Raw genomic sequence first — 25425 nt, forward strand, 5'->3', positions numbered from 1 at the left:
TTTTCATAAGAAGCTTAATACCTTTTTGAATTTGACAGTGTAACTGAAGATGTTGCTCGGTCCAGCATTTTTCAGTTTTGGAGGAGAAAAAAAAGTTTATCCTCAGAAATCTACAGCAGATACTCATATGTGAAATAGCAGGCAACCTCCACCATGGGACCCAGTAACAGACCAAGAGGCTAATCATGTAGGAAATGAAGAGAAAGCATCCATCACTACGCATCAGGAAGCTGAGAGACACTCGGTGGCACCAGGGAGAAGCAAGAGCACAGCATGTAGCACGGGACTACTCCTACAATTGTTAGATAGGACAGAGGAAGGCACAAAACAGTATGTTTGATGACAGGCATTTACAGTGTAGACTGTCACTTCCATTAAACAGAAACATTTTCTTTTGCTGGATGAAATGCCATCCCACTCATCTCAGATCCTTTTTGTGATGGTGATTAGACGGGGAAGTTGTCTGTGTTACAAGAATGTTTTTGCGATACGGTGCAGAGACAGAACAGATAACTGGTTAACATAAATTGCCATGAAAAGTATTTATTGTCTCAGAGCTATCACATTTAGGGAAAATATGATTACTCACGTGACTTGTGCATCACCGATAAGAAAAAAAAAAGTCTGCATACCATAAGGGAGAGAAACTTATAGGGGTGACTTGTTGATACCATTATATACAGAATAACACAACTCCATGTGAAAAACTGAGGGTAGAACCTGACCTTAAAAGCTGCTGCGAGGTGGCAAGTAGTTGAGAAATGGCAGCTATAATGAGCAAAGCTTGCAAAGACTGTCAGATGAAGAAAGACTGAAAGAAGCAAAATTATTTATTTTAGATAAGAGACAAATATTTGAAAAATGGAAAAAAAAGCATATAAAATAATGAATAGTACAGAAACTGATTTGGGAGCATCTGTTCTTGCTAAAACAAAATCAGTTAAATTGCATGGTTGAGAAATTAAAATTTGATAATAGGAATACTTTTCAGCTCAGGACTTCTTGACTGTGAAAAATGTTGCTGTGGATTGCCACTAATTTGCCAAGAGCTGAAAAAACATCTTATGTCTATGTGGAGAACAAGATCATAAAAAAGACGGAGACCAACTTTTTAAACGGGCAGATACTGATAGGACAAGGGGGAACGATTTAAAACTAATTATTAAAACTCCTTATGAAACTAGATGATAGGCTCAGTCCCATGAACAAAACAACAGTCCCAGAAAGGAGCCGGCCTGACAGGAACTAGTGCACACTCATGGTCAAGATTTTAAAATCTCATAGATCTGATAATATCTGGGATTCTGCAGGTTTTGTTGGTGAGGCTTGCAGGACTGTGAGCATGGATTTACAGTGCTGGATGAGCTGGTGTTAGAATTAAGTGCAGTACACTCAACACCAAAGACAAATACGCGTGTTGGTGCAGTGCAGTTATGGAGGAGAGGAGAGCAGGTTTGTGCTGGTATTCCCTAATCACTTGGGTCCATCCTGTTTTCAGAGCTGCTGTTTTCAATTTTAGTTATTTCAGGGCATATCTTTTCCTCCTGAGTATCTGAAAATGCTCAGCTATTATTATATTTTGCTCTGAATTTTCCCTTTTTTCCCCCTTGACTTCCCAGTCTTCTTTTGTCTGTCTTGTTCTCGTTTCTTTTGTATGTGTGTCTGCAGGTGGCTTTTATAGCCAAATCTCATTCTGCTTTCCTGCCCTTCCCCCTTCCTCCCCTGTTTTGTTGCTGCATCGTCTGTCTCATTTGTTCTTTTCCTTATGTTTGTAACTGCTCATTTACTAATAGATCCCACTCTGTGCCTATGGAGTTTTTTCATTTTCCATGTCTCCAAGCACCAAATCATTGACTTCACTGCTACAGAAAGGAACAAATCCCCAGGCCACTCTGCAGAGGAGGCTTCACTCCCTCATGGCAGAAGAGCAGGAGACCAGTGGTTGAGCTTCTGGGAGGCTCACAGTCTGCTCTTGGCTCTCAAACAGCGAACATGCTTGTTATTAAGAGCATCCCTTTGTCTAACCCTGAATAGTTCCCTTAACTCTGTCAGCTTCTCGACAAGAATAATAAGGCCAGGTGAACAGCATAACATATGCTATAAACAGCAAGGAGAAAATAACAAACAAACCAACCCTGGGGGGCTTTGGCCTTTTTCTCCCACATTCATACCTGTGACCATGGCATGTCAGGTCAACACTGGGTTCCTATTCAGATTCAATAATTTAGTAATTGCTGAGCTGCCCATTCCCTAATTTCCAAAGGAAGTGCATAAATTAGACGTGACACCATCTTAATTGGAAACTGTGCAGCTGTAACCACAACTGATTATATTATTGTTGTCACCAAGATGCGCACTACAGCCACTCCAAAACTGACAATTAGAGGGGGGTGCAAACATTCCAAAAAAGCATTTTCACTTGAAAAATGCAGTAAGCCGTTAGCTGTGACAAGTTTCAATTGCACGGGCTGAGATACAAATCAAGATTACAGGTAATATAATGATGAAAGTCCTCATCAGCCACCAGCACTGTGACCAGAAGCCGATGCCTTAGCCATTTCCAAAGGCTCCTTGGTGGTAGCTAAGACGTACAACCCATTTTCTCTAGCTAAAACTGGTTTTGGTGCAGCTTCCCCCCAATGCTTATTTTCTGCTCCATTTGCCTCCCACAAGCTTTTTCTGCACCTAGACCTCTTACTGGAATAACAGTCAAAAGCACTTCAGCATCTGAAGATTTTTTTTTCTTGTTTCCTGTCTGTTTCACTTTCTGCCTAGCAGGTGTCTAGCTTTTGAACAGTGAACTTGAGCATGCTTCTTCCAAATCCTTCTCTTGGGATGGTCGTAGGCAGACATCGAGCAAACCACTAACACCATGCCCAGAATGGCCCCTCAAAGCCTTGGGAGGTTAGGGAGAAGTCTGGCATCATATTTCCTTGCTTCAGCAGAATATAAGATAGGTTGTTAATATTGCTGCTTTTTTACAACATCACCATCACTAATCAGCTCTGATTATTCACACCAGAAGCTGCGACAAGTATTTTTTTGACTGTGACATTTGTGTTGTCTGTCTTTTAAAAATAAATACATAAGTTGGCAGTATCACAGTGCAGCTGGGTGTATGGAATACCCTGCTGGACAAGGTACCAGTGTCAGGATGCCAAAAGTAATCTATCAGCATGGCCCCAGCTTTCAGGTTAAAGATGTCCCTAATCAGTGAAGCCAGCTATTGCAAATACCCATCACAAGATATCTGGTTTATAAATATAAAGGATTTAGCCTGGCACTAGATGTCAGTGATAAAACTGGGTGGGATTTTTCTGGTTAAACTTTCTTCCAATTGAGACTAACCCTTTGGATTCAAAAGTATCAAAAAATACTTTAAATAGTTCTTCGAGTTATTTGCTCCACAAAACTTAACACTTTTATCCAATTTCAGAAGAGAGTCAGTATCTAAAATTGAAAAATCTCTAACTTCCCAGAGATTCCTTGAGATCTTCAAGGAAATGTAGACAAATTTCTGCATTCCCTGAAAGAATCCCTATCCAGTATTGCTGAGACTGAAGCGGTATTTATGAGTATACCACTGTTGGGGCCAACATATTCTGAAGTTATAAGCATGAATTGCTCAAATGTAGACAAGATAAGTCCTGTTTGGAACCTGCTAGTTGGGGTCACAGTTAAACCTGGGCTCCCTTGAGGGGCTAGACTGACACTCCGTGCTGCAGGGAGCTGCTGCACAATTTGCATCACACCGTTGTTACTTCAATTATGAACATTTCGTGGGTAGTATCCAGAGACAGGTGAATTCACCCATCATTACATTAATTATGTGCGGAGAAAACATAAACGTTCCATTTGCTAACATTTACAGAAACACACAGATAAGGAATCACATCACATACAGTTTAGCAAGCTTGCAAAGAAATTGGACGTTCCCCAGTTATGACCAGTGAAGACGAAAAACCAGAATGGTTCAGATTTAAAGAGGTGAATATATCAAGCTGAGATTTTCCTTTAGGCCCTGGGACTCCAGTCCACTGGGAGTCTCTTTATAAATAGGAACCTTTCTTCACCGTGCTACAGTTTGGCCTTTTGCTTAATTTACTTTGTGCAAATGGCCAACTGAATGAGTAATTTGAACTGTATTTTCTATGTGATGACTTAGTCTTGTGTAAGCAGCTGGGTGTGAATGAGTGGCTCTGTGCAGTCAGTGCAGCAGTGAAAACATGACTGTCATTAATTTGCTTGAAGTTCATAATTTAGAAGAGGGATTTTAACAAGACAAAACAGAAGTTAAAGATGATCTGGAAATGGAAAATGTACTTCCTTACATTCTCATAAAAACTCAAAAGCACCAAAACCCAGCAAAATTAATTCCAGTAACAACTTAGTCTGCCTTAGAACAGCTGGAAGGAAAACAAGTACACCTAAGTCAGTTTCCCTAGTACATTTCTGGGGTAAATTTCTTCATTACTTCTAAAGAGGTGACTGAATAAAAGGGATAGGTCTAAGCAAGAGCCAGAAGATAGAAAAACAATCCTGGTTAACTACACCTTATTTACACTGCTTCAGCAAGTCCTCCTCAGCTGCAAGTCACTTTGGCAGTGAGCACAGAAATACTGGAGCTCACGATACTTTTATCACAGTGAAATGAAGATGTTTTGACAGACTGAATAGTAAGAACTGCCACAAGGGAACTTCATGGTAGTGGTATCTGCAAAGTGCTGATTTAGATCTACTCAGAACAAAATGAGGGAATGTAGTGGTAAAAGGCTGACACCTTCCTTACATTAAAGGTCCCAACATGCTGGCATTTTTTGAGTTGCCCTGTTACTGAAATACAGCCATACTAGCATTCCTCCTCAAAAGTGTACTTGTAGATACAGCCGTAAAAGAAAGACACTTGGAAGCTGCAGATGGTTTGCAAAGAGTGGTCAGCTCGGTGCAAGCCATTGGAGCTAGAGACTTTCCTCAGCTGTACTCTAGAGATAGAATGGAATAGGATTTTGTAAATTCTTGCTCTCAGTAAAAGAAGAGTCACTCCCCTTGGTCACATCAGACACACCAGTGCTGTAGCTGATGAGAAACTACCGGAGAGCTTTTATTCACTAGAAAATGGCAAGTCAGCAAAATACCGTTTCTGTGAAAGATATGACTTAACAAACTTACCCTTTCAAACCGAACCTATCAAAATAGATTCAGAAAGTATTCCAATACATTTTGGGGGAATTATGGAACAGAGAAGTTTGTTTTTCTATCTAAAATAACAAATATCTTTTAAAAAGTGAACCTCTCTTTCAAAAGCCAACTTATTTCATATATATGCACACACACATCCACAATTTTGAAATCCTAACAAAATGTTTCTCTCGATATGACAACATATTTGCAAAAAGAACTCTTCTGTTATGTGAAAATCATTCCTCTTTCAGCTCTACCTGGTATCTAATATCAGTTTGTTCCCAATTAACAACCAGCAACAACAAGGAGAAACAGGCTGCTATTAGATGCTAGCGCTTCTACTGTTCTTCTTGAGCTGCCAAGAGGTGCTCTCACTGCTTACTTACATGGCATGTGGCAGAAGGCTGATCACATTGCTCTGCAGAGGCAGGTGCAGCCTCAGCCTGACCAGCAGAGACTGTACCAGGCAGCAGCAATGGTGAAGAAAAAGAAAGTTGAAAAACGCCCTAGCTTTCCTTTCCTCTCCCAGCAGTAAATCTGTTAACTGGCTTCAGAACTCCCGCTCATGCACTCGGCTTCATTAGTGAGCTGTAGACAGCCAAGTGGCTCAATTCCCTTAAAGCCCTGGCAAACTGCAGTGATAGCTGGCACCTGCCAGATCCTGTGGGCACTTGGGGGGTGGTCCACTCACTCCATCATTATAAGCCTTCTTTCCCCTAACAGCCCAGCTTTCTTTCTACATGATCATATAGCCCGTGCTTGATGCTGTGGGAGTTACTGCTACCAGTTCAGCACCATGGGTTCACTGTAGAAGAACTATGTATGTACTGTTCTGTGATTTCAGAAGCCCTGAGAAGGTTCTCAGATCAACAATCAGCTCCAAATAGCTCAAAATACCCACACTGGAGAAAGACTCATCAAAAAAAGATATGCTGACCATGTTGAAATCTGTTGAAATGTAGGTTTGCAAATTAAGTGCAGCATACAATTCTGATCAAACTTTTCAGAGGCTGGAATCAAACACTACCAAAACTAATAAATTATGGTGTATCTTAGAAAGAAAAAGTATTCAAGCTGTGTTCTCTACTATAAAGCAACTAATATGGGGTGAGTGCTGGTATAAAACGGTATGTTACCAGTAATTAGCTTCTGTTTTTAGGTATGTTGGCTACAGAAAAAGATATCTTGGTATAAAACTATGATACCTACTGCCAGGGAAAAGGAGAAAACATAAGGGCAAAGCGTGAGCTGTGAAGAAATTACCTAATGGTAGTCATGAGCCAAAACTGCACATTGTGCACCGTGGGGCATGTCTACAGCACACGACATAACACTGTGCAAATAACCAAGCTCGTTTTGGTACTAAAAGCAGTATAACCATGCATACACAGCAGCCTGCTGGAGCTTGGCTATTGAACTGCACAGAGTGATGCTATTGCCCTGTATTCAAGCTACCTTGGATAAACTTTATGCTTTGATTTCTATCTTGACACTGCAACAAATTCAGTCTTATCTCAGCGGTCAATTGTTTTGAAAGTCTACTTTTTAGTTCAAAAATCTTCTTTCTACAAAAGTTAGCACATGCTGCTACAATCATTCATCAGCCTTTAATCATGCTATCACTGTTTGAACTACGGGTTTGCTGTACTCTAACTCACACTTCATAGTAAATAGTGCTTTGTTACATTAAATCTCATGACGTGTCCTGTCTAATCTGTACAGCATAATGATGTTAGAATCCTAAGACTGATTTATCTTTTTTTTTTTAATATTTGTCAATTTCCTTTAATACAGATCCACCACAGATGAATAACGTCTTGCCAACATCTCCCCTCCTTCCTCAGATGGCACATCAACATTCGTATCCCAGCCTGGGACAGATCACAAACCCATATGAGCAACAGCCCCCAGGCAAAGAGCTTAACAAGTACGCCTCTCTGAAGGCAGTCGGTAAGTAAGCAACACGACGCATGACTTCTACTTCAGATCAGCATGTTGCATTTGCTGTTGTCAGCTGACGTTCTGCTTCAAAGTTAAAACAAACTCTTGCTCTTCTAGATTGCTTCATTACTGAATTTGTCTATTTTCATATTATTTTAGATGGAAATGTATAACAAATTTAATGGAAACTACGGTTTCACCTGTGTTGTATACACTGTGTTCAGCCCTAGTTCTTCATGCCCTGAATATGCCTACATACGCACTTCAGTATGTGCTTTCCATCTCTATCTGCACAAATGAGAGAGAAAACCATCAGGTATATTGCAAATTCAAAGCATATATTTAAGACACGTGCCAAATACTTCTGAGAAGGGAAGATACTTGCTCGCTTCAGAAGGAACCGCTCTCACATTTTCTGCAGGACGTGCATTAGTAGGTCGCCAAAGGAATATTCCGAGGCCTTACAATTTCCAACAACCGGTGCATCACAAAGCTCCTAATAAAGATCCTGGTAGTAGCTGCTATCGATTAATGTCATACACGATTATTTTAAGAAAACGGGGGAACGTCCTCAAAGAAACAGTTGTGGGGAGGAAAGAGGACAATGGTGGCTAAACATAGCAGTGTAACTTTCACATTGGAAGCAGAAGTTCCTAGTGCTTTTCAGGAGCTGCAAATACCTGCTGCACATCGTGGGACACCAGAAAGCCTTTCTTACCTTACATTTCAGGCCCCTGCTAGACAACACTAAATGAATAACTTCTGGAGGGAGGTCTATTCACAAACAGCTGTTCACTAACCCTTGCTCAGCTCAGCCTATGCATACATACGTTAAAATCATTTCCCCATGAATTTAGAGCAGCATCACATTGCCTGTTCCCAGACAGAGCTATTTGGCTCAGAAAAACAGCAGAACAGCTGAGAGGATTCTGACTTCACAATTTCAGATTTTTAATCACAAACTGACATCCCGTTCTCCAAACTTCAGGGCACCAGACCTCTAACAAAATGCACATCAAAGCCCCGTCTTGAGTAGTTTAGTGTTGCTTTAGCTTGCCTTTTTGTTTTCTGACAAGTAGTATTTTTAATATCTTTTATAAAAGACATATCTTTCTGCTCGATTTTGAATACAGGCAAGGTAGCTTTATATTCGTCCTTCAAAAGGTGATACTGTGCAATGATGTAGTGATTATCACAAATTAGGCACTAATACCAGCTTTCTTTTTTAGATGTCAGTTTAGGTCAAGCCAATCACCAAAGCTAAAAGGTGCTTAAGCATAATAAAATGAGAGCTTAAACACTCAAAAGAAACTGCTCTTATCTGCCCAAGAGTCACTGAATGTACTTGTTTTTTAAAATTATTAAATTAGAACTTGGATAATTCTTGGGTGTCTGAGTACAAGTTTTCAAAGCAGCTAGAATATAACCATACTGTTAAATCAAGCTCAAAAGATTGTGCACTGCAGCTCCAGAAGTCATGTAATGCCTCTCAGAATCTTCATCTAAATTAAACATAACTTTCAGGGACATTTTCTTCCAGGAGGATTTCACCATCTCCCTGTGCTTTTCCCATACCTTTCCTATCCCCTATCTCATTTTCCTTCCTGCAGATCTACCTGTCTCAGAACACATTAGCCAAGTTGTAGACTCAGGTAAATTTTCACAGGAAATGGACAAAATCACTGCAACGTTATCCATACTTTTCAACAGAAAACACTGGAGATTTTCAAACGTGCATTTACAGCTTTTGTCTGGCTATGTGGAGCCAGTTAACACACTCAGTTTTTCACCACTTTCATACTCTCAAGGCCAGGACTCCTCTCAGATTCACCTTTTAGGTACATCCCGAGATCACAAAGCACTTTTTCCAAGATCCCAGCCACGCTTGGGTTTGTGACTGTGCAGATACCAAGCTGACGTACCTTGCAGAGTTGATATTGGCTTTACGAGAGCTCTGAGAGGAAACAGTAACTGGCCCACATCAGACTCAACGATATGAATTTAACCTGACAACAACTTTTCAATAAATAGACACAGACTGAGTTCACCCCACCCAGGTATTCATGTCACAGGGCCATGATATTTTTCATGCAATAACATTCAGCGGCAGATTTACCGAACCACATAGCAGACTAACGACTCTGTGTAGCCCATCTCCCTTTACACACACAGATAGTGGTTTGAGGGTGGATTCATTTGCCACAACAGAAATCTAATAAGGGACGCATTCTGTATCTCTCCATGCATTTGAGGCAAACCATATTCATTTAATGCCTCTCACTCTACCCAATCCCATTGTTTGGATACAGTCTGGGGTTCTTAACTGCCTTTTATAATGAGGGTGGGTGGAGGAGGAAGCATTCCTATTGGTTTCTAGCGACTGGAGTTGTAGTGTATTAATACCACCCATCATAATGTGGCCATAAGTGGTAAGAAGTTCAGATAACTGAAAAAGTGATGCTTTACCAGAGGCGGTATTAAATTAATTTCCACACAGCTGCTTTCTTCTGAACTACAGATGTCCTAAAAATCTGGCTGTCTAATTTTAGAAGTGAGCCACTCATCTCTCAGTGACTGGCTGCTGTGAAAATTCACTTCCTGGAGAAGCAACAAGTCACAGCAACCTTGGTTCTGGGTCCTGCTTGGGATCTGCATTAACATCAGTATTGAAGGGTTCTGAAAACAAGTGACAATAATGACATTGCTATTACCTTGCATCGTGTTACTGATGGAGAACTACCAACACCTTGCCAGGGAGGCCAAGCTGATCCCTAGGAAACTATTTAAATCTACATCCCAGACCCCAAATGTTATAGCTTAGCAGAATGCAACTTGAAGTGGGGATGTTTGTTCATGTATGCAATGCACCGGGTGCCGTGCAGAGCGGCTGATTCAGCACAACGAGGGAGAAGAGAGTTGAAAAAGTCAATGTGGATGTATTTTATTCAAAAACTAAAATATTTTTATGTGACCCAGTTCAAACTGTGCAGCCAAACCCTTACACTCTTAAGGAGAAGGGGATATTTTCCTCATTTCCTGTTAGGAATTTCTTTAGCTGTGGCAGCCTCCAGAACTCCTGAAGTACTGACCAGCAGCCGCTGACCAAATTCACCTTTTACTCTTACTGTCTGGTGGCATTTACATCTCCAAGTAACATGAGGACATTCTGTGCCCATTTTATACTCTCAGATGAGTGCTTCAAGCACAACAAGGTAATGGTGAGTTGAGATTTATTTGCCGTTTTCCTCACTGCAGCAGAATTGTACTCCCCTTCTACCTGGACATACACACCAGCAGGGAATAATCAGCAGAAGGTGGAGGGACCTTTGGAAATGAGACAGAGCTACATGCATTTCCTGAAAGAATGGAGCGGCGACCTACCTCCTTGCATCTCTAGCTTACCTGACTGATTGTTGCACTCTATAAATCCATTTTTTGTCCATTTTTCAGCCAGAGATTTTATTCATTTATTTTTTTAACAGGGCTAAATTTCTCCCAGAAAGAAATGTCAGAAACTGTATGTGAGGGACAGCTCAGATACAAGCTCTTACTTAAGACTAGTTCTACCAGAAGTGGTCACTGAATGCTGTGTGGCAATAAAACACTCGGTGTTTGGATATTTCAGTTTTTTGGTCACCTGAGATGACATCATCTTGGTTTCCCTTGGTGCTTTCGCAGTATTTGATTATTTATGTTAAAAGTGCCGAAAGTGGTTTTTCTGCATATATTATTGTTATTTCCAGTTCATCAACCATGTTTTTACTCTATGCTTAAATGGTTATTGCTCATTTAAGCAATCCTGACATGCCTAATGCTGCTACAAGTGGATGGAGATCTTGTATCTGAACACCTTGTGAAACTCAAGTCCCAGGACATGCAAAGGTAGCTCATCACAATTTTTTGATAGATCTCATTTGTACATTCATTCAGGAAGCACGAACAGTCCAACTTCGAATTCTGCTCTGCTAAGCTGTAAGAGTTGGAATCCATCCTGTAGCTTAATAAGAGCTTCCTAGAGCTCAAATTGGCCTCAATATCCTGTGGTATTAGTTACATTTATTCTTTCACTCACATTAGTCTGCGAGCCAGGCTCAGAAACAGTTAATTTTCTTTCCTGAGTTTCACGTAGTGCAGAGTGACCAACTTTCTTTCTTACAACTTCCTGCAAAAATTAAAAAAATACCCCAAATCCAACTCTTTTAAGACCCACATGACTGGGAGAAATGACCATTTGGCTGCTGGAGAGGTGCACATAAAAAATGAGAAAATAAGCATTTCTGTAATTTAACATGACTTTATATTTCTTTCATGAACTTTCTCCTTCCCCTCTCTTACCCACACATGCACACACAAACCTTTGAAGAACTGCCTGGGCACGACTTTACAAGAAATAACCAAGCCAGCTCATATTTTTGCTGCAGAAAGCACAATGGACAGAATTCCTCCCTGAAACTGAGACTGAGAAGGCCTTCAGTGATACTGGGAGTTGTAGTATAGGATGAAATCAGATGTAATTGATTGGATATAGTGAAACTAGAAGGAGAATATAATTAAGAGCAGACTCCCTGTCACATCTCAAAGACTACAGCTCCCAGCATTTTTTGGAGCTTCATAGTTCTGTGATTGGAAAGGAAAACATCAGACAGTGCTCTAGCTCTGCTTGCAGCTGAAAAATTCTGAGGTGAGATTCTGCAAGTATAGCACACAAAGAACAAGCAGCTCCTGTTTAGGTCACTGTTACCACATAGATAACATTGTGGCTACCAGCATGCCAAACTATCACCTCCCTTAAAAAGGTGAAGAAGGTGAGAACTGACCTGTTTGTTTGTTCTTTACATCTACACACACCAGGATCCAAAGGAGATCACTATAAGGATAACTGTAAGGTGTTATCTGTGAACCATCCTGCCCAGTGTGAAATTTGGTGATGCCTTCTCTTAAGCTTCTGACCTTCAATTTCTAACACGACTGTAAGTCTGTGCTGATACAAGATGTCTTTTGAGACTAGAAGTGACTTCCCTGCTGCCCCCAACAAGCTGATACCCATCTCACCAGGGGAAGAGATTCTGTGCTGTTCCCTATAGCCCCGTGCTCTGCTTCAGGGACCTCTGTACAAAGACAGGGAAGGCTGGAAAGAAATACTGTAATTGGAAAAATGAAAACACACGAGGGAAAAAGGCTTGCACATACATGGACAGGAGCTGATACAGGTGACTTTTAGAAAAAGCAGAGTTACAGAGTACTTGGACACAATACCCTGGTGTTACTTTACTTTCCTATACCAAACACTGTTACACTGGGAGGTAAATACTCATGTTTCTTTGGAAGGCTTAAAAAGCAATTGCATTTTCATTTGGAAGAGTAAAGAAATCTTCAGCTACTACTAACGCACAAAAATGGGTTAAAAAATCTGAGATACGGGAGCAGCTCTCTGGATTTAACACCACAAAACAGACAGGGAAGTACAGATTAATGCAGCATTTGTCATACGTAGAGAGGGATTCAGTTAATGATTTCGTGTATCCAAAGGTACGTTCAGCGTCACACAGAATGCTACACTAGGCAATCTGCCTGATTCTGCACTGGAGCTATGGATCTGTCTCAAGGAAGTATGACATAAAAGCTTGAAATATATTCACTATTATTATTTACTTAACCAATGCAATGAGAAAACGTGAAGGTTTTTTGGTGTTCATTTGTTAAGGAAGTCTTTCCTGCTTTAATCCTTGCTTCTCCTACAGGGACAGGAGGAAAGCAAAGCAGTTCCCAGTAGTAAGCCTCACCAGTACTGTTCCCTCACCCTTCCCATCTCCCAGCTAGATGAAGTGCTAGGGTCACTTGTTCCACCTGGGGCTTCTGCTGAGACCCCCCCCAGACTTCACACCCTGCCCACTGTGTGCAGGCTTTCAAGACCTTTTCTTGCTTCCACTAGATCTTCCAATTTTTTTCTCTTATTTACCAAATTGGCTTCAGATATCAATGCACACACTGTCATGGGTTAAAAAACAAACAGCAAGCAACAAAAACAACCAAACATTAAAACATACTTGGTGATTCTTGATCAAAACATTTCCCTGTTTGATATTTCCCTGATTGTTTTCTTTGAAGACTGCAGTCTTCAGAGGCAACAACCTAAGAAGAACAAGCTTTATTTCCATTTATTAAGATCAGCAATGGCCACAGGAAGGAAACTAATAAAACTTAAATCAAGTATGGCTTATTCAGATCTATTTCCATCAAATATTAATAAATTATGCACAAGATTTTTTACACATTAAGTGATATGAGGGCATGAGTGAAGTGAAACCTTACACTTAGGGTACACCACTAAATAGAAGAGAACCAATAAACAGCAGAGCTCAGCTCAAGCAAAGACAAAGTCTATCAATGTTAAGCAATTTCAAGTGCAACGCTCCTTAAACATTCTTCCCAGTAACTGTTTTACTTTGCAGTATAAACATATATCTATGCATAAACATTGTCATTCCAGAATGCAAACTTATTTACACTGATTATTTAAGAATAGAGGTTGATCATAAAGAAAGCGAAAACAATTGTGAACACTTGCAGATAAACAGCAATATTGCAGGATGCCAGCTCAAGTCTAGATTTAATCTGAAGTGTGACTTTAGCACTTCCAATTGTGTAGTCTACACACTGATTGTACTGGTTGCTCTCAACATAATCCACTCATTTTTTTTGTCCCATACCATTAGCTGTGCAAAGCTCATGTCATTTAAGACAATACTTTTGCAATAAGAATTTGGAACAGTTGCTCAAATTGGGATATCAAGCGATTGGTTCTCAGAGGTGACACAAGATCAAAACTTTTAATTTTACAGGTGATCCAAATCCACCCATAGATATTAAAAAAAAAAAAAAACAAAAAAAAACCAAGAGATTGTGAACATCTGTCCCAAGTTCAGACAGTGTTTTAAGCTCAGCACATAGAATTTAGATCTAAACGATTTTAAAGAGTCAACTTTGGATGAATTCTGGGAAAATAAATCTCAAAGAGAATTTTCTTGAATTAAATTAAAAGTTTGTCTACCTTGAGGCTTTCGAGGACCACTTTTATTCACTGAATAGTCTTTCATACTAACAATATTCAAATATAAATCTCACTATAATCTTCATAAAATTTTGATTGTTACCTTCACGTTTGTGATGTGAACATTCATATGGGTTTGGCTTGGTAATTTTAAGTAGTTATGAGGATTACTCAGTTACAAGCTAAGTTTAAGTACATAATAACTTACTTTTTTTTGTTGCAACCAAATTCAAGAACTCAAATCAGAGAAGCCTGAACACTCTTCTGCTTTGTACAGGGATATATGTCAACAGCAGTAGTGGGAAGTTCCTCAGCATTACCCATGAATACCAATGAAAACTAGTAAGATAGCTGATAGGAATGAAACCCTTATTAAAAATATAATATAAATAGCAGCAGTTATCTGCCTGCTATTTTCGTTCTGCATAGGATGTTCTAAAGGCAGTAAATGTGTTTAAGAAAGAAATCACACAGATAAAAGCCACAGAGATCATTGCTTTACTCCTACATGTTCACACTATAATAACAAAGGGCTGGAGGCATAAGAGGAGGAAGAGCAATAACATGATTTGTAATGTGCACAGTTCATTTTTCCACAGGTCCTTCCCTTGCCACCTTATTTGAAGAAGGATGAGAAGGAAAAGAGAAGCTGAAAACAAAAATAATGTCTCTGATACATTAGCTATGCTACTACAGCATCAATAAATATCACATGCTAATGACAATATTAAATGCAATTGGTAATTTTGGTAGTGGGAAAGCTTGCAGAGCTATTTAGACGATGTAAGGTACTCCTGGGGAAAGTTCACCTTCCTTTGCAAGGGACCTCCCACAGTGGGGAAGGCAGATCTGCAGCTCAGCGCTGCTGGGTCTCATTTACACAAGTGAAATTATGATTGCAATTCCTGGCAAAGAAGGTCCAGGTGGGAGCTGAACACTGCTATGGCAGGAGCCTTGTGTGTATGCACACTATTAAATATTCAGTGAAGAGAGCTTCATTACTGCATCTTTCTTGACTGGCTGTCAGTCACGAATGTTTTTGCTTTATTTGAAGGCGACTCAAGGGTTCTGCTCAGACCAGGCTTTAGTTGCACTTTGCCTTTGGGTTTGCCCGATCTGTGTGAGAAGTTTATGAAACTGATCTTCTCCTGAAAGTGCAATTTTGGAAATTGCCAGTGAACCCTATTTCTTTTCAGTTTGACACATATCTCTGCTTTGACAAAAGGTTTTGGAAACCACAGACAATTATGCACAAGACTTTCAGAATAAACACAGTCTAATGGGAGAAAGAGAAGAAACGGAGGAGGAAAAACTGAACTGACTGTATGATATGGAATTACTCCCTAGTTTTCTGCTATTGCTTAATAACCCACTCTTGAAAAGAATTCCTTCCGGCAGAAAGAATAAAAAAAGATAACTTTTTCTATTAGAAACAACTTACGCTACAGTTATTTTTTTTAATTGACTTCAATACTGAATGATAGTTGAAAACTCTTTAAAATTATAGCAGTTAAAAAACAGAGCAAGATAAAATAACTCCTGAAAAAGTTATTATATTACTGGGACTTTTTTTTTTTTAACTAGTACAATTCTGAAAGCCTGCAGACCTCACCCTGCATGCACAAATAGTGTTGTAAATCTGGTACGATGTCAGCTGAAAGACAGAAAAATGCAGATTTATTTCAGCACCAAACCCACATATGAACTGAGTGTTCAGAGACCTGAACTGGGTCTTCTGGGTCTTCATGCAGCTTTCTACAACATTTTAACTAGGAATATCTGTAGCTGATTCAGACACATGTTAAAGAGTTATAACCAACAGTACACTAGAAGAAACAAAAATGAAATTTAGTACATGGAAGAATGCCCACAGCAATGTGGAAAAAAAAAAAAGATGCACACTAAGAACAGCTATTATAAATAAATGTGGTCAGGAATATAGCAGCTAAATAATAATATGCTAAATAATGATAAATTGATACCTTAAGGAAAAGCAAGCATGCATTCTTAGACACTGAATCACAGCACAGAGCACTGGATTTTTTTCCGATGTGACCCTGTAATACTCAGCCTACAGTCTCCAGGAATGCACACATGCTTTGTGGTCTGCTCCCAGGAGCAAGGCTGGGTGTGAACTGCCTGAGTGACTCCGACTGCCATAGCACAGCCTGTTATTGCATGACTGCACAGTTTTTCTGCAAACAGACAATAAAGCAGCGCTCCTGGAATAGTCAGGATGCCTTGCCCTTAAACAAACTGCAGATCCTCACTGACCAAAAGGGCTACAAACAATTTTGTATTATTGTTGCTGTATAAAGGCATTGCTGCAAACGTTTGACACCACCACATTTGTCCTAATTGATTTGCTTGTGAAGCATTAAAACTTGCCCAGTAAAAAAGCAAGCAAGATGATTGAAGGAAGAAGTGGCAGAAGCCTTTTAAACAAATCTCCTAAGTGTTAACATCTTTGGCTTTGGACAGCATTTTTAGAAAGCAACCCAAACCCTCCTCTCCTCTAATCAGGTTATGCTGCAGTCATGCTTTATTCAGAAGTTAAGCATGACAGCATGACTCCTTAGATAGTTCCTATTTCAAAAGGCAAGTTTTCTTACCATATATAAGGTTTCCAGAAAAACGCAGACTGACAAATATGCCTGAGATAAAAAAGAAATAAATACTTCACAGTAGAACTTTTCATATTTATTTGTCATTGTAGATGCCATGAAAGGACATGAGCTTAGTGGCCTCTAGGAAAAAAAATAATGAAAAAAACAGATTTACAGTTACAGGACAGCCACTGGCTCGCATTTTCAAAGAAAGCTCAGAGATTTAAATACATAATTCTATTAGACTTCTTTTACAATTTCATCCATTGGTGCGAGCACAGCACTGGCAATCTTACTTCCTTCTCAAGTTTATCATTCACTGCATGATACTGAACCAGCAACTTAACATCTTGATGCTTGAATTTCAAATGCTAAATCGCTCGAGGATATGTGTAGTGTGATCTTTGTCTATCTGCGTGCAACAGATTTCTGGTCTCCTGAAAACATTTACAATTTTAGCATAAATTTAACGTGATGTAGCCACCATTTGTTTCCAGGTTGACAGGATCTATTGATTCTGGTAAATGAGAAATGCTCTGTTTTTCTTTCACTGGTTAGACCCAAGTATTCTGCATTTCGTAGGTTTCTGCATTAGGTACAATGCGTGTACAAGTGCCTGGAATACTTTGATCAAAAACAAAGCAGGATATCATTGCAGCACTTTGCAAAACTGAATTATAAATGCTGCAATTTAATACTATGTAAATTGATGCAGTCAAATATACAAAGTCCAGCTGGCAAAGCTGTTTTACGTGGCCAGAGAGAAACCTGCTTAATCTTACACAGCAAATAAATATTTGTAAAAAGAGAACGAAAAAAACAGACTGCACAGTGCTGTGCTTTTTGGCACACTGTCAAGAAGAGAGGGGCTTGTGCTCATGCAGATGTGGCTATTTTATGTTGCAGGGAGTGGTAACCCTGAGCACGAGGTACCACACAGGATGCCAGGTGCCTGAGGAGTTAATTGAATTCTGTCTCAGCATCCCCAGCCAAGCAGCAGCCTTCGCTGCCTGTAGTGGATAAAGAGAACATTGCTGAGACTGGAGGCTCTACTTACCAAGTCTAATTACATTCCCATTCTAAACCATTCCTAATGCATTTCAAAACCCAGAAATATTCTGGCCTCTTCAGCCTTTCAGAAACTGTCATAAAAGTAATTGATAGAAGAGACGAAATGTTTGGGCCTACATATTTATGTTTCATCATGTCTCATATCATGAAAGTAGAATTTTATTTCACTGGGAAAACAAAATGCAGCCCTGTGTCTGGAGGTGGACAAGCTCCTTTCAAACAATATCTGCAGAAGAAAAGGTTGATATAAGATGCCTTTTCATGGTTGGCCTCTCTCCAGTTCTCTGTGAGTAACGAGTAAATAGATAAAGTGGCAAAGAGGGCTAAGAGAGGAATAATACAGAGCCACAAAAAGTAGATTCTACCAAAATTAGAATTAATTTAATGGTTGCTCCAAGCATTATGTATTTTTCCTTACCCCTACTAGTGGCAGGGACTAAAAATCATGAGACGGAATCCACAGATGAAAAATACTATCTTCCTTTTCAGGACTTCTTAAATAAGGCCAAACTGGTATTAGATTTTTTAGGGGGAAGAAAGGCAAATATTTAGGACAGAAATCAATGCACTGCTGTCTACAGGCTGAATTCTGTGTTTTCAGAGCTCCATACAAGAATGGAGAGGGGGAGATGCAAAAATGATTTTAAATCATTTAAATTTAAAGGCCTTTGGCCTTTCTTAGAGTTCAGCGAGGTTTCCAACTGCTCCACCTTGAACACAGCCACTCAGTGCCCACGAGAAGAGAGCAGCTTGGGACCAAGCATTATGTAGCCCCGCTCCTTCCTCTTGGCCATGCTAAAACACACAGATCTATCAGATTATCCTACCCACAGCTGGCACGGTATGAACGTGATTATGTCTACCTGCAACATCCAGCTGCCTTCTGTTTTCCAACAGACTTCAGGTCTGACAAAGCAAATTCCTCGATGCTGTACTATGTCAGGTGAACCCCCTCATTCAAAAGGGCAGGCCATTAGTTGTTTCACTTGATGGAACACACTTTTCAGTGAATATACTGGATCAAACTCATATCCAGGGACAGCTCATTTGAACTCGATTCATGTTCGTCTCTTCCCTCACCCAAGAAACACACCGACGCTAGCACAGAAACGATACTTCTTTGATTTTGACATGAACTTCTGCTAAAACTCTCACATAGAGTTGGCTCATAGCTTGGAAGCCTTTGAACATATTGTTTGAGATGCCAGCTTAGAAAAGCAAACGAAGAAGCAATCACACATTCAGACAGGATCAACAACAGCACTACCAAAGGCAGCATGCTAGTATTTCCCTGGGCAAAATTCTCATGTTGTCTTTCAGGATTCACTACCCTTTCGTCTCTCCTTCAGCTTTCAGTTTCACTGCTTAGAGAGAGAAATGTAAGGTTCCAATAGCTCCGGGTCACTACACTGAAGACTAAGCAAAGTCATGGCTGTAGAAGCAAAGCCTTGTTATGAGCTGTTAAATATTACATACAGAGAGCTGTACTGTTCCACAGAAACCATCTACAAATAGGCAGGTAATGTATTTTAGCTGTTAACTGCTATGAAACTGTAGTCATTTTATTGTTGTCCTGTCCTTTAGCTCTTCTCATCTTCTTGCTTGCTTTACCTCTAGCCCTAGATTTGAAATACAGTCTCCTTGTGGCAGGAGTAAAGCTCTGTGTTTCACAAAGTAGTTCTTAAAATATGGTCAGACGACAAACAATTCTGTGAAACCTGTACTGAGAAAATAGAGTTCCCTACATTTGTATTTTCTGGCTGACTCCAAGCTTTCACTGAGGTCACCGAAGCTTTTTTTTTTCTTCTTTTCTTTAGAGCTTCTCCCAGGGCTCATTCCTTTGCAGATTCTCCTCTCTTACTCCAGAGCTTTCTCCCCACTCCTAGGTGCCTACTTTCAGAAAAGCCATAGGACTTGATTGTCTTTCAGCATTCTACACCTTGACATAAAAAGTCCAAGGATTTAGAGCCATTTTAAGGACCAACAAAGATGACAGACACTATTGTCAATGAGGAAAAGAGTTAAAAAAAAAAAAAAAAAAAAGGCGAGAAACTGCTTCAGAATTACTTAAGATCTCCTTATTTAGCTTTACTATCCACAGAGAAATGCTTGCAAGTGCAATATTTTACAAGAAAGAGAAAGCATCACACGCTGCTAATGCACGCGTGTAATTTTTCCAGGCCTTTCCCAGACTTCCCCATCCCAAGCAGCTCGGCAGCCGTCTACTTTCAAAACCAAAATGGAAAGCTAGGAATAAGGCAGAGGTCTGCATCTGAAGGGTCCCAACCTGAGAAAATGAACTCTGCTACTGGCACAGTCAAGATGATGATGATAAAACACATAGCTGTAGTCACTTCCTTGAAGACATTGTTTCATTCAGACCAGAGTGAGGCACGGAGGGATCCACCGTGTAGATGATGGACTCCTGGCTGTCCAACTATTACAGCTGAGAGATTTCTATCTCCATTTCCTATCCAGCAAGGATCAGCCCAGCTTCTGCTAGGACGGTCCCCACCCAGATTCACTTCCTGATGAACTTGTGCCATGAAGCAGAAGAAAATTCAAGATTTATTAGTCTAGAAAGACAAAGGAAGAGAAAGCATCTCTTCAGCTTAACAGTTAGGGCACTCAGTTGGAGGGGAGGAGTCCTGCTTTTGATCTTTATGCTGTTTCTATATTTTATTAGTTATTCATTTCAGGCACAGCAGAAACAAAAGCCCAAGTTCTCCCCCCTCCCAGGCACATGCTTTAAATCACATTTTGGGCTGGAAAACCTTCATATTTCAACTTTTTTTTTTTTTTTTGATGAACAGCTACAACAGTAACTAAATTTGTGGGTGCATTACCTTAAGGAAGTAAAAACCTTACAAAAATATTGAAATTGAGATCATTTGTATAATTAGCTGCTAAGACTGGAGGGAGGGAACACAAAGGATAACATTCAGAATTAAAGCCCTTATTTTACCATTGTTCATTTGGCAGTTTTGCAATTCTAATTCTTTGCTGCTTTTGCAAACATGACAGTGATATCTTTAAATCCTATTTTACTGATTTACATACAGCACTCAATGCAAGACACATTCCTATAGCACCTTTCGTCTGAAAACTCAGTATACTCTGCAAACAGCAATTAATCTTCATAGCACTGAACTACCTCCTCCAATGTGTTAACAACTCATTTTACAGCTGGTGAAACCAAGGCAGAGGAATGTTGAGTCATGTACTCAAGGTCACATAACAAATCCATCCTGTAACTCCAAAACATCTCTTTGCATGTTTGAAATCCACAAAATATTTATAGGAGCTGGTTAAGAGGAAAAAAAAAAAAAAGAGAGAGAGAGAAAAAAAGAAAAAAAAAAAAAGGAACTTCCTGAGATTCACAGATGATTTTTAAAGTAGTTGGTGTCAGGATACTATAAATGTTTTTCTTGATAAAATATTCGTTACAAAACTATGCTCAATGTTACACTTCCGAATTTTCTCCGCTTTGAAAATTAGAAATTATAAGAATGTTTCCATATTATATTAGCATCAGGTTACTTACACTGGGGCATAGCACAATGGTATTGTAAAACCTATAATCTAGTTATTATGCAAAAATGAGGACTCCTTCAAGACTTGCCAAAGCCCTTTTGAACAATTAACAATTTGGTGTTAGCAGTGCTCCTTTTGTGCCACCTATTTGCCACAATGGTATTTTCTACACTGGTATTTCCCCCCAACACACCCCATTTTGCTACATGTGCCTACCTGTAGGTGTGAAAAGCATGCTGAAAGAAGCCGATTTTAAAGAGGTTAAAATGTGAGATAGAAAGGCTGGCTTTTGCTACTAGCATTTAACTCCCAGCCATACATAAGAAATTCTCAGGCAAAAGCCTGGAAAGCATTATTTGACCAGGACAGGCACAAAGAGTAGCTCTGCCATACTATCACTGCCATAAATGCATGCTCTCAGCCATATGTCCTATGTTTGCCAGCTTTCTGCTTTACTTTCCTGGCGAGGATTTACAGACCAAAGCCTGGTTTGTTCCCCTCAATCTCAGTTTCCAGACGAGAGCCTTAGAAAGCACCTACGGACTAAATTAGTTAGAACAACTTTAATACAACCACATTCACAGAATTAACCATTTCACTTTCTGTACGGCCTTCCATAAGAAACAGAGTTGAAAATCTTACACAGAACATGGCATAAACAAGAGCAAAAGTGAACTCACAGCTGACTGGCAGGCACAGTCCTTGTGAGGCTGTTCTCTTCCTTGCTTGTTTTTTACAGAAGCTAAGGAAGTAGCTTGAGCTTGTTGGGGACTTTTTCACTTAACCTTGCGATAGATAAAAATGGCACAAAAAACGGGCAATGCAATTACCTGCAATGTTTTAGATCATTATCTAACTGCATCATAATTGTTATTTCTCTAAGCAGAAATTTTTATTTACCTTGCAATTGATCACCAAAGTCCTTGGTTATGCCAGACAAATTGCTGCAGCTTAACTAAAATCAAATTAAAAGTACAAATGTAAAATTTTACTCTCCACTTATATTACATGAGATTAATTTTTAATTTTTCTATGCAAATTAAACCAATTTAAACATGAAACAGGCAGACTGTTACACAGATACACAAATGTATCTATATTAAGAGTTGGACACAATTAACTAGGCTGAATTTAAATTATATAAGCTAGTGTGACTTTTCATATATTGACAAGGATATAGAAGCTTACAGCCCTAACCTGCTGACTTGCAGTGTCTTTGATGTAAAAATTTACACAAATAAATACTCATGTGTATATTCACAATGTATTTTTTGCAACTATTTTTCTGGTAGCAGAAACATTCATGAGAAATTAGCAACGTAGACTGCGTTTCCTTCCTGGTTTTATTCGGTTTGTACATAAAACTTTCGTGCGTGTGTGTCTGTGTGGCATTCAATGAATTTTAACAAATGAAACCAAACAATCCACAGTCAGAATTAGCAAAGGTTCTTTGCAATTGCCCATCCTGTACTGAAATTAGACTGGGCCATTATCTATCTTCTGTGATTTGTTTAAAACTGAAGACACCTGTATCCTATAGAAAAGCATTCACTCACCAATTAAAAAAGAGACAGATGGAGATGGGTAAAGCATGCAAAGCCTAATTATACAGCGCAGACAAGCAATTTCAGTTCATCTAAGAGGAAACACCTCTTTAATGACAAAATTAAAGATTTAAGATCAAAGCCCAGTCATACAGTCATTACACAAAAAATGTCATCAGATGATAAACTGCAAGTGCTGTTGGTAATATTCTTTCCCCTTGAGGTGCCAAAACAAGGGGGATGCAGAATTGAAGCCTGATCTTGAAGATTAATGTGGTGCTCATGGAAATTTCACTACCTTGCATAAGGATCCAGTCCAGAACTAGAGAGAAGGAGACAATTTAGAGTGCCGCAAAAGCCTCCTAGCAATACTGGGAAGAGAGAAGAAGAGGGACAATAAACAAAACGGTGCAGGGAATTAAAATCCTACTTGTCCCAAAGGCAAGTGGTGCTGAGCTGTACAGAGAGATATACAAAACTTCAGCAGAGAAGCCTTATCTTTTGTAGCTTCAAGGAAAATAGATGGATCTAGCTGGGGCACAGCAAAAGTCAAATCCCAGCTGACACTGTCACATACTCAAGGCACACCACAGATGGCTGATGTACCACTGTTAGTTAATCTATATACTTGGCCCTATGTGAAATCCACATCTAGATTTTTGAAGGGGGTACATAAAGCCTCTTTATGTACAAGTAAGCTCTTAAAAAATGAAATTCGGTTAAGCTTCCCCTAAGCCCCTGATGCTCAGTCTCAAAATTTAAATGAATTCCTGGGCTGCTGCAGAATGCCTTCAGCTTCCTGAGTATGGTTCATATTTTTAAGCAAGGCCAAATAAATGCCAGCCACAACAACAATCAAAGTTGAGCAAAAGCATACACTTGTCCAGAAAATCGCAGAGGGCAAAATCCTAATTTGATAACTGCAATGTTGTATTTGTTGGCTGGGCTGTTGCTGTATATCATAGCAGCACTGCCCCTGGAAAATGATGTCAGGACCAGGAATTTAAGATTTTCATTAAAAATCACAGTGTAAATACCTAACCTTCAGCAGCCCAAAGTATTAGCAGCCCCATAAAGCATAAGTGAACTTCCAACTGTTCAGAAATGATCCCATTCTTTATTTTGCCCTGAGGCATTACTCAGCATAAGGTGGTCCTCCTCACACAGCTAGACCTTACAACTGGCTCAGTTAAACATCCAACCACCCCTTGCATTTAAAGGATGTCCTCTGGTGCAACAGGGCATCCCAAGATGTCTGCATTTCAGAGAAAGCCTGTATAATTCTGAACAGTTCCTAAACTTCCTATGCTATGTGAGAGGAGCAGTGTATGATCAACAGAATGGTAGAACTGCCTTTACCCCTTGGTTATCCAAAATGAATTATAGAAGACCTTCTAAAAGTGCCTTTCATGCTAAAGCAGTGCAAGTGAAGTAAGATCCACAGGACATGTCCCCATAGTAATAAATATCAGCATAACCTGAGTGATTTTGCCAGGGACAGTCTTTTGCTAAAGGACAGCAGGTCTTTGTCTGCATATACATCCACATAATGCCTAGCATAATACCATCCACAGATATACTACAGAGAGAAAAATCAGGGGGAGGGGGTGGCATGGATTTCTTCTGCTGACATACGTGTAATCATATCGGCTCCACAGATGACTTGTGCACGACCTATTACAAACTGTCCAACAGTTTCTTGTGTCTAACTAATTTTTTGTTCCCTCCCCCTTTTTAATCCAAACAGCTGACAAAGTCAACGATGACTTCTATACCAAACGCCGCCACCTTGCAGAGCTGGCTGCCAAGGGGAGCCTGCCGCTCCACCCAGTGCGCATAGAAGACGACAGAGCATACACAATCGACAGTGGCCTAACCAAACAGAACGGGCAGAAGTCCAAAATGGCAAAGATCCACACGCACCCATTAGGCTACAATTCCCACTACAAGACCTGGGATCCCAACGACCAGTCTCTTAGACGGCAAGCATACGCGAACAAGGGAAAGCACGGTATGGGCGACCCAACGTTAAGCGACCCACTGACAACCCGGAGCCAGCATTATTTGGGCCCACAGCCATACTTCATAACCAACAGCAAGACAGAAGTAACTGTTTGAGTTTTTCTTTCCTTTTTTTTTTTTTTATTTTAAAGAAATCCTTTAAAAACCACACACAAATATACACACAACACAAACACTCAACTGAAAGGCAAAAAATAAATTTAAATATAAAAAATGAAAAAACAAACATGGGAGCGGAAAGAAGAAAGGAAAGAAGGAAGGAAAGAAGGAACTTCCACCTGGACACGTTTGGTAGCCAGCCAAGTGCAGACCGAAGAGTGGGTTAATACCATTCAGCAATACACACTGAAGGTTGAATTATAAACTCCATTTGTATTTCACAATGGAACACAAACCCTTGTGACTAAATTTTTTTACTTGAAACTAAAATCCATGATGAGAAGTAGCACAATCTAGAGAAACTTTATGTCTGCTT

At 39.8% G+C, this 25425-nt stretch overlaps 1 protein-coding gene across 2 annotated transcripts in view; it reads left to right on the forward strand.

The window, feature by feature from the left end:
- The window catches only part of SHISA9 (shisa family member 9), a 177816-nt gene extending 152761 nt beyond the window's left edge, over positions 1 to 25055 (forward strand). For both annotated transcript variants that reach the window (XM_048064130.2, XM_013176909.3), the window contains 2 exons: positions 6976 to 7131; positions 24676 to 25055. In XM_048064130.2, coding sequence (XP_047920087.1) covers positions 6976 to 7131; positions 24676 to 25046 — 527 coding nt within the window. In that variant the 3' untranslated portion in view covers positions 25047 to 25055. The remainder of the gene's footprint in view (positions 1 to 6975; positions 7132 to 24675) is intronic.
- The last annotated feature ends 370 nt before the right edge of the window (positions 25056 to 25425 follow it).

This window comes from Anser cygnoides, chromosome 15 (assembly GCF_040182565.1).
Source record: "Anser cygnoides isolate HZ-2024a breed goose chromosome 15, Taihu_goose_T2T_genome, whole genome shotgun sequence".
Classification (NCBI taxonomy): Eukaryota; Metazoa; Chordata; class Aves; order Anseriformes; family Anatidae; genus Anser; species Anser cygnoides.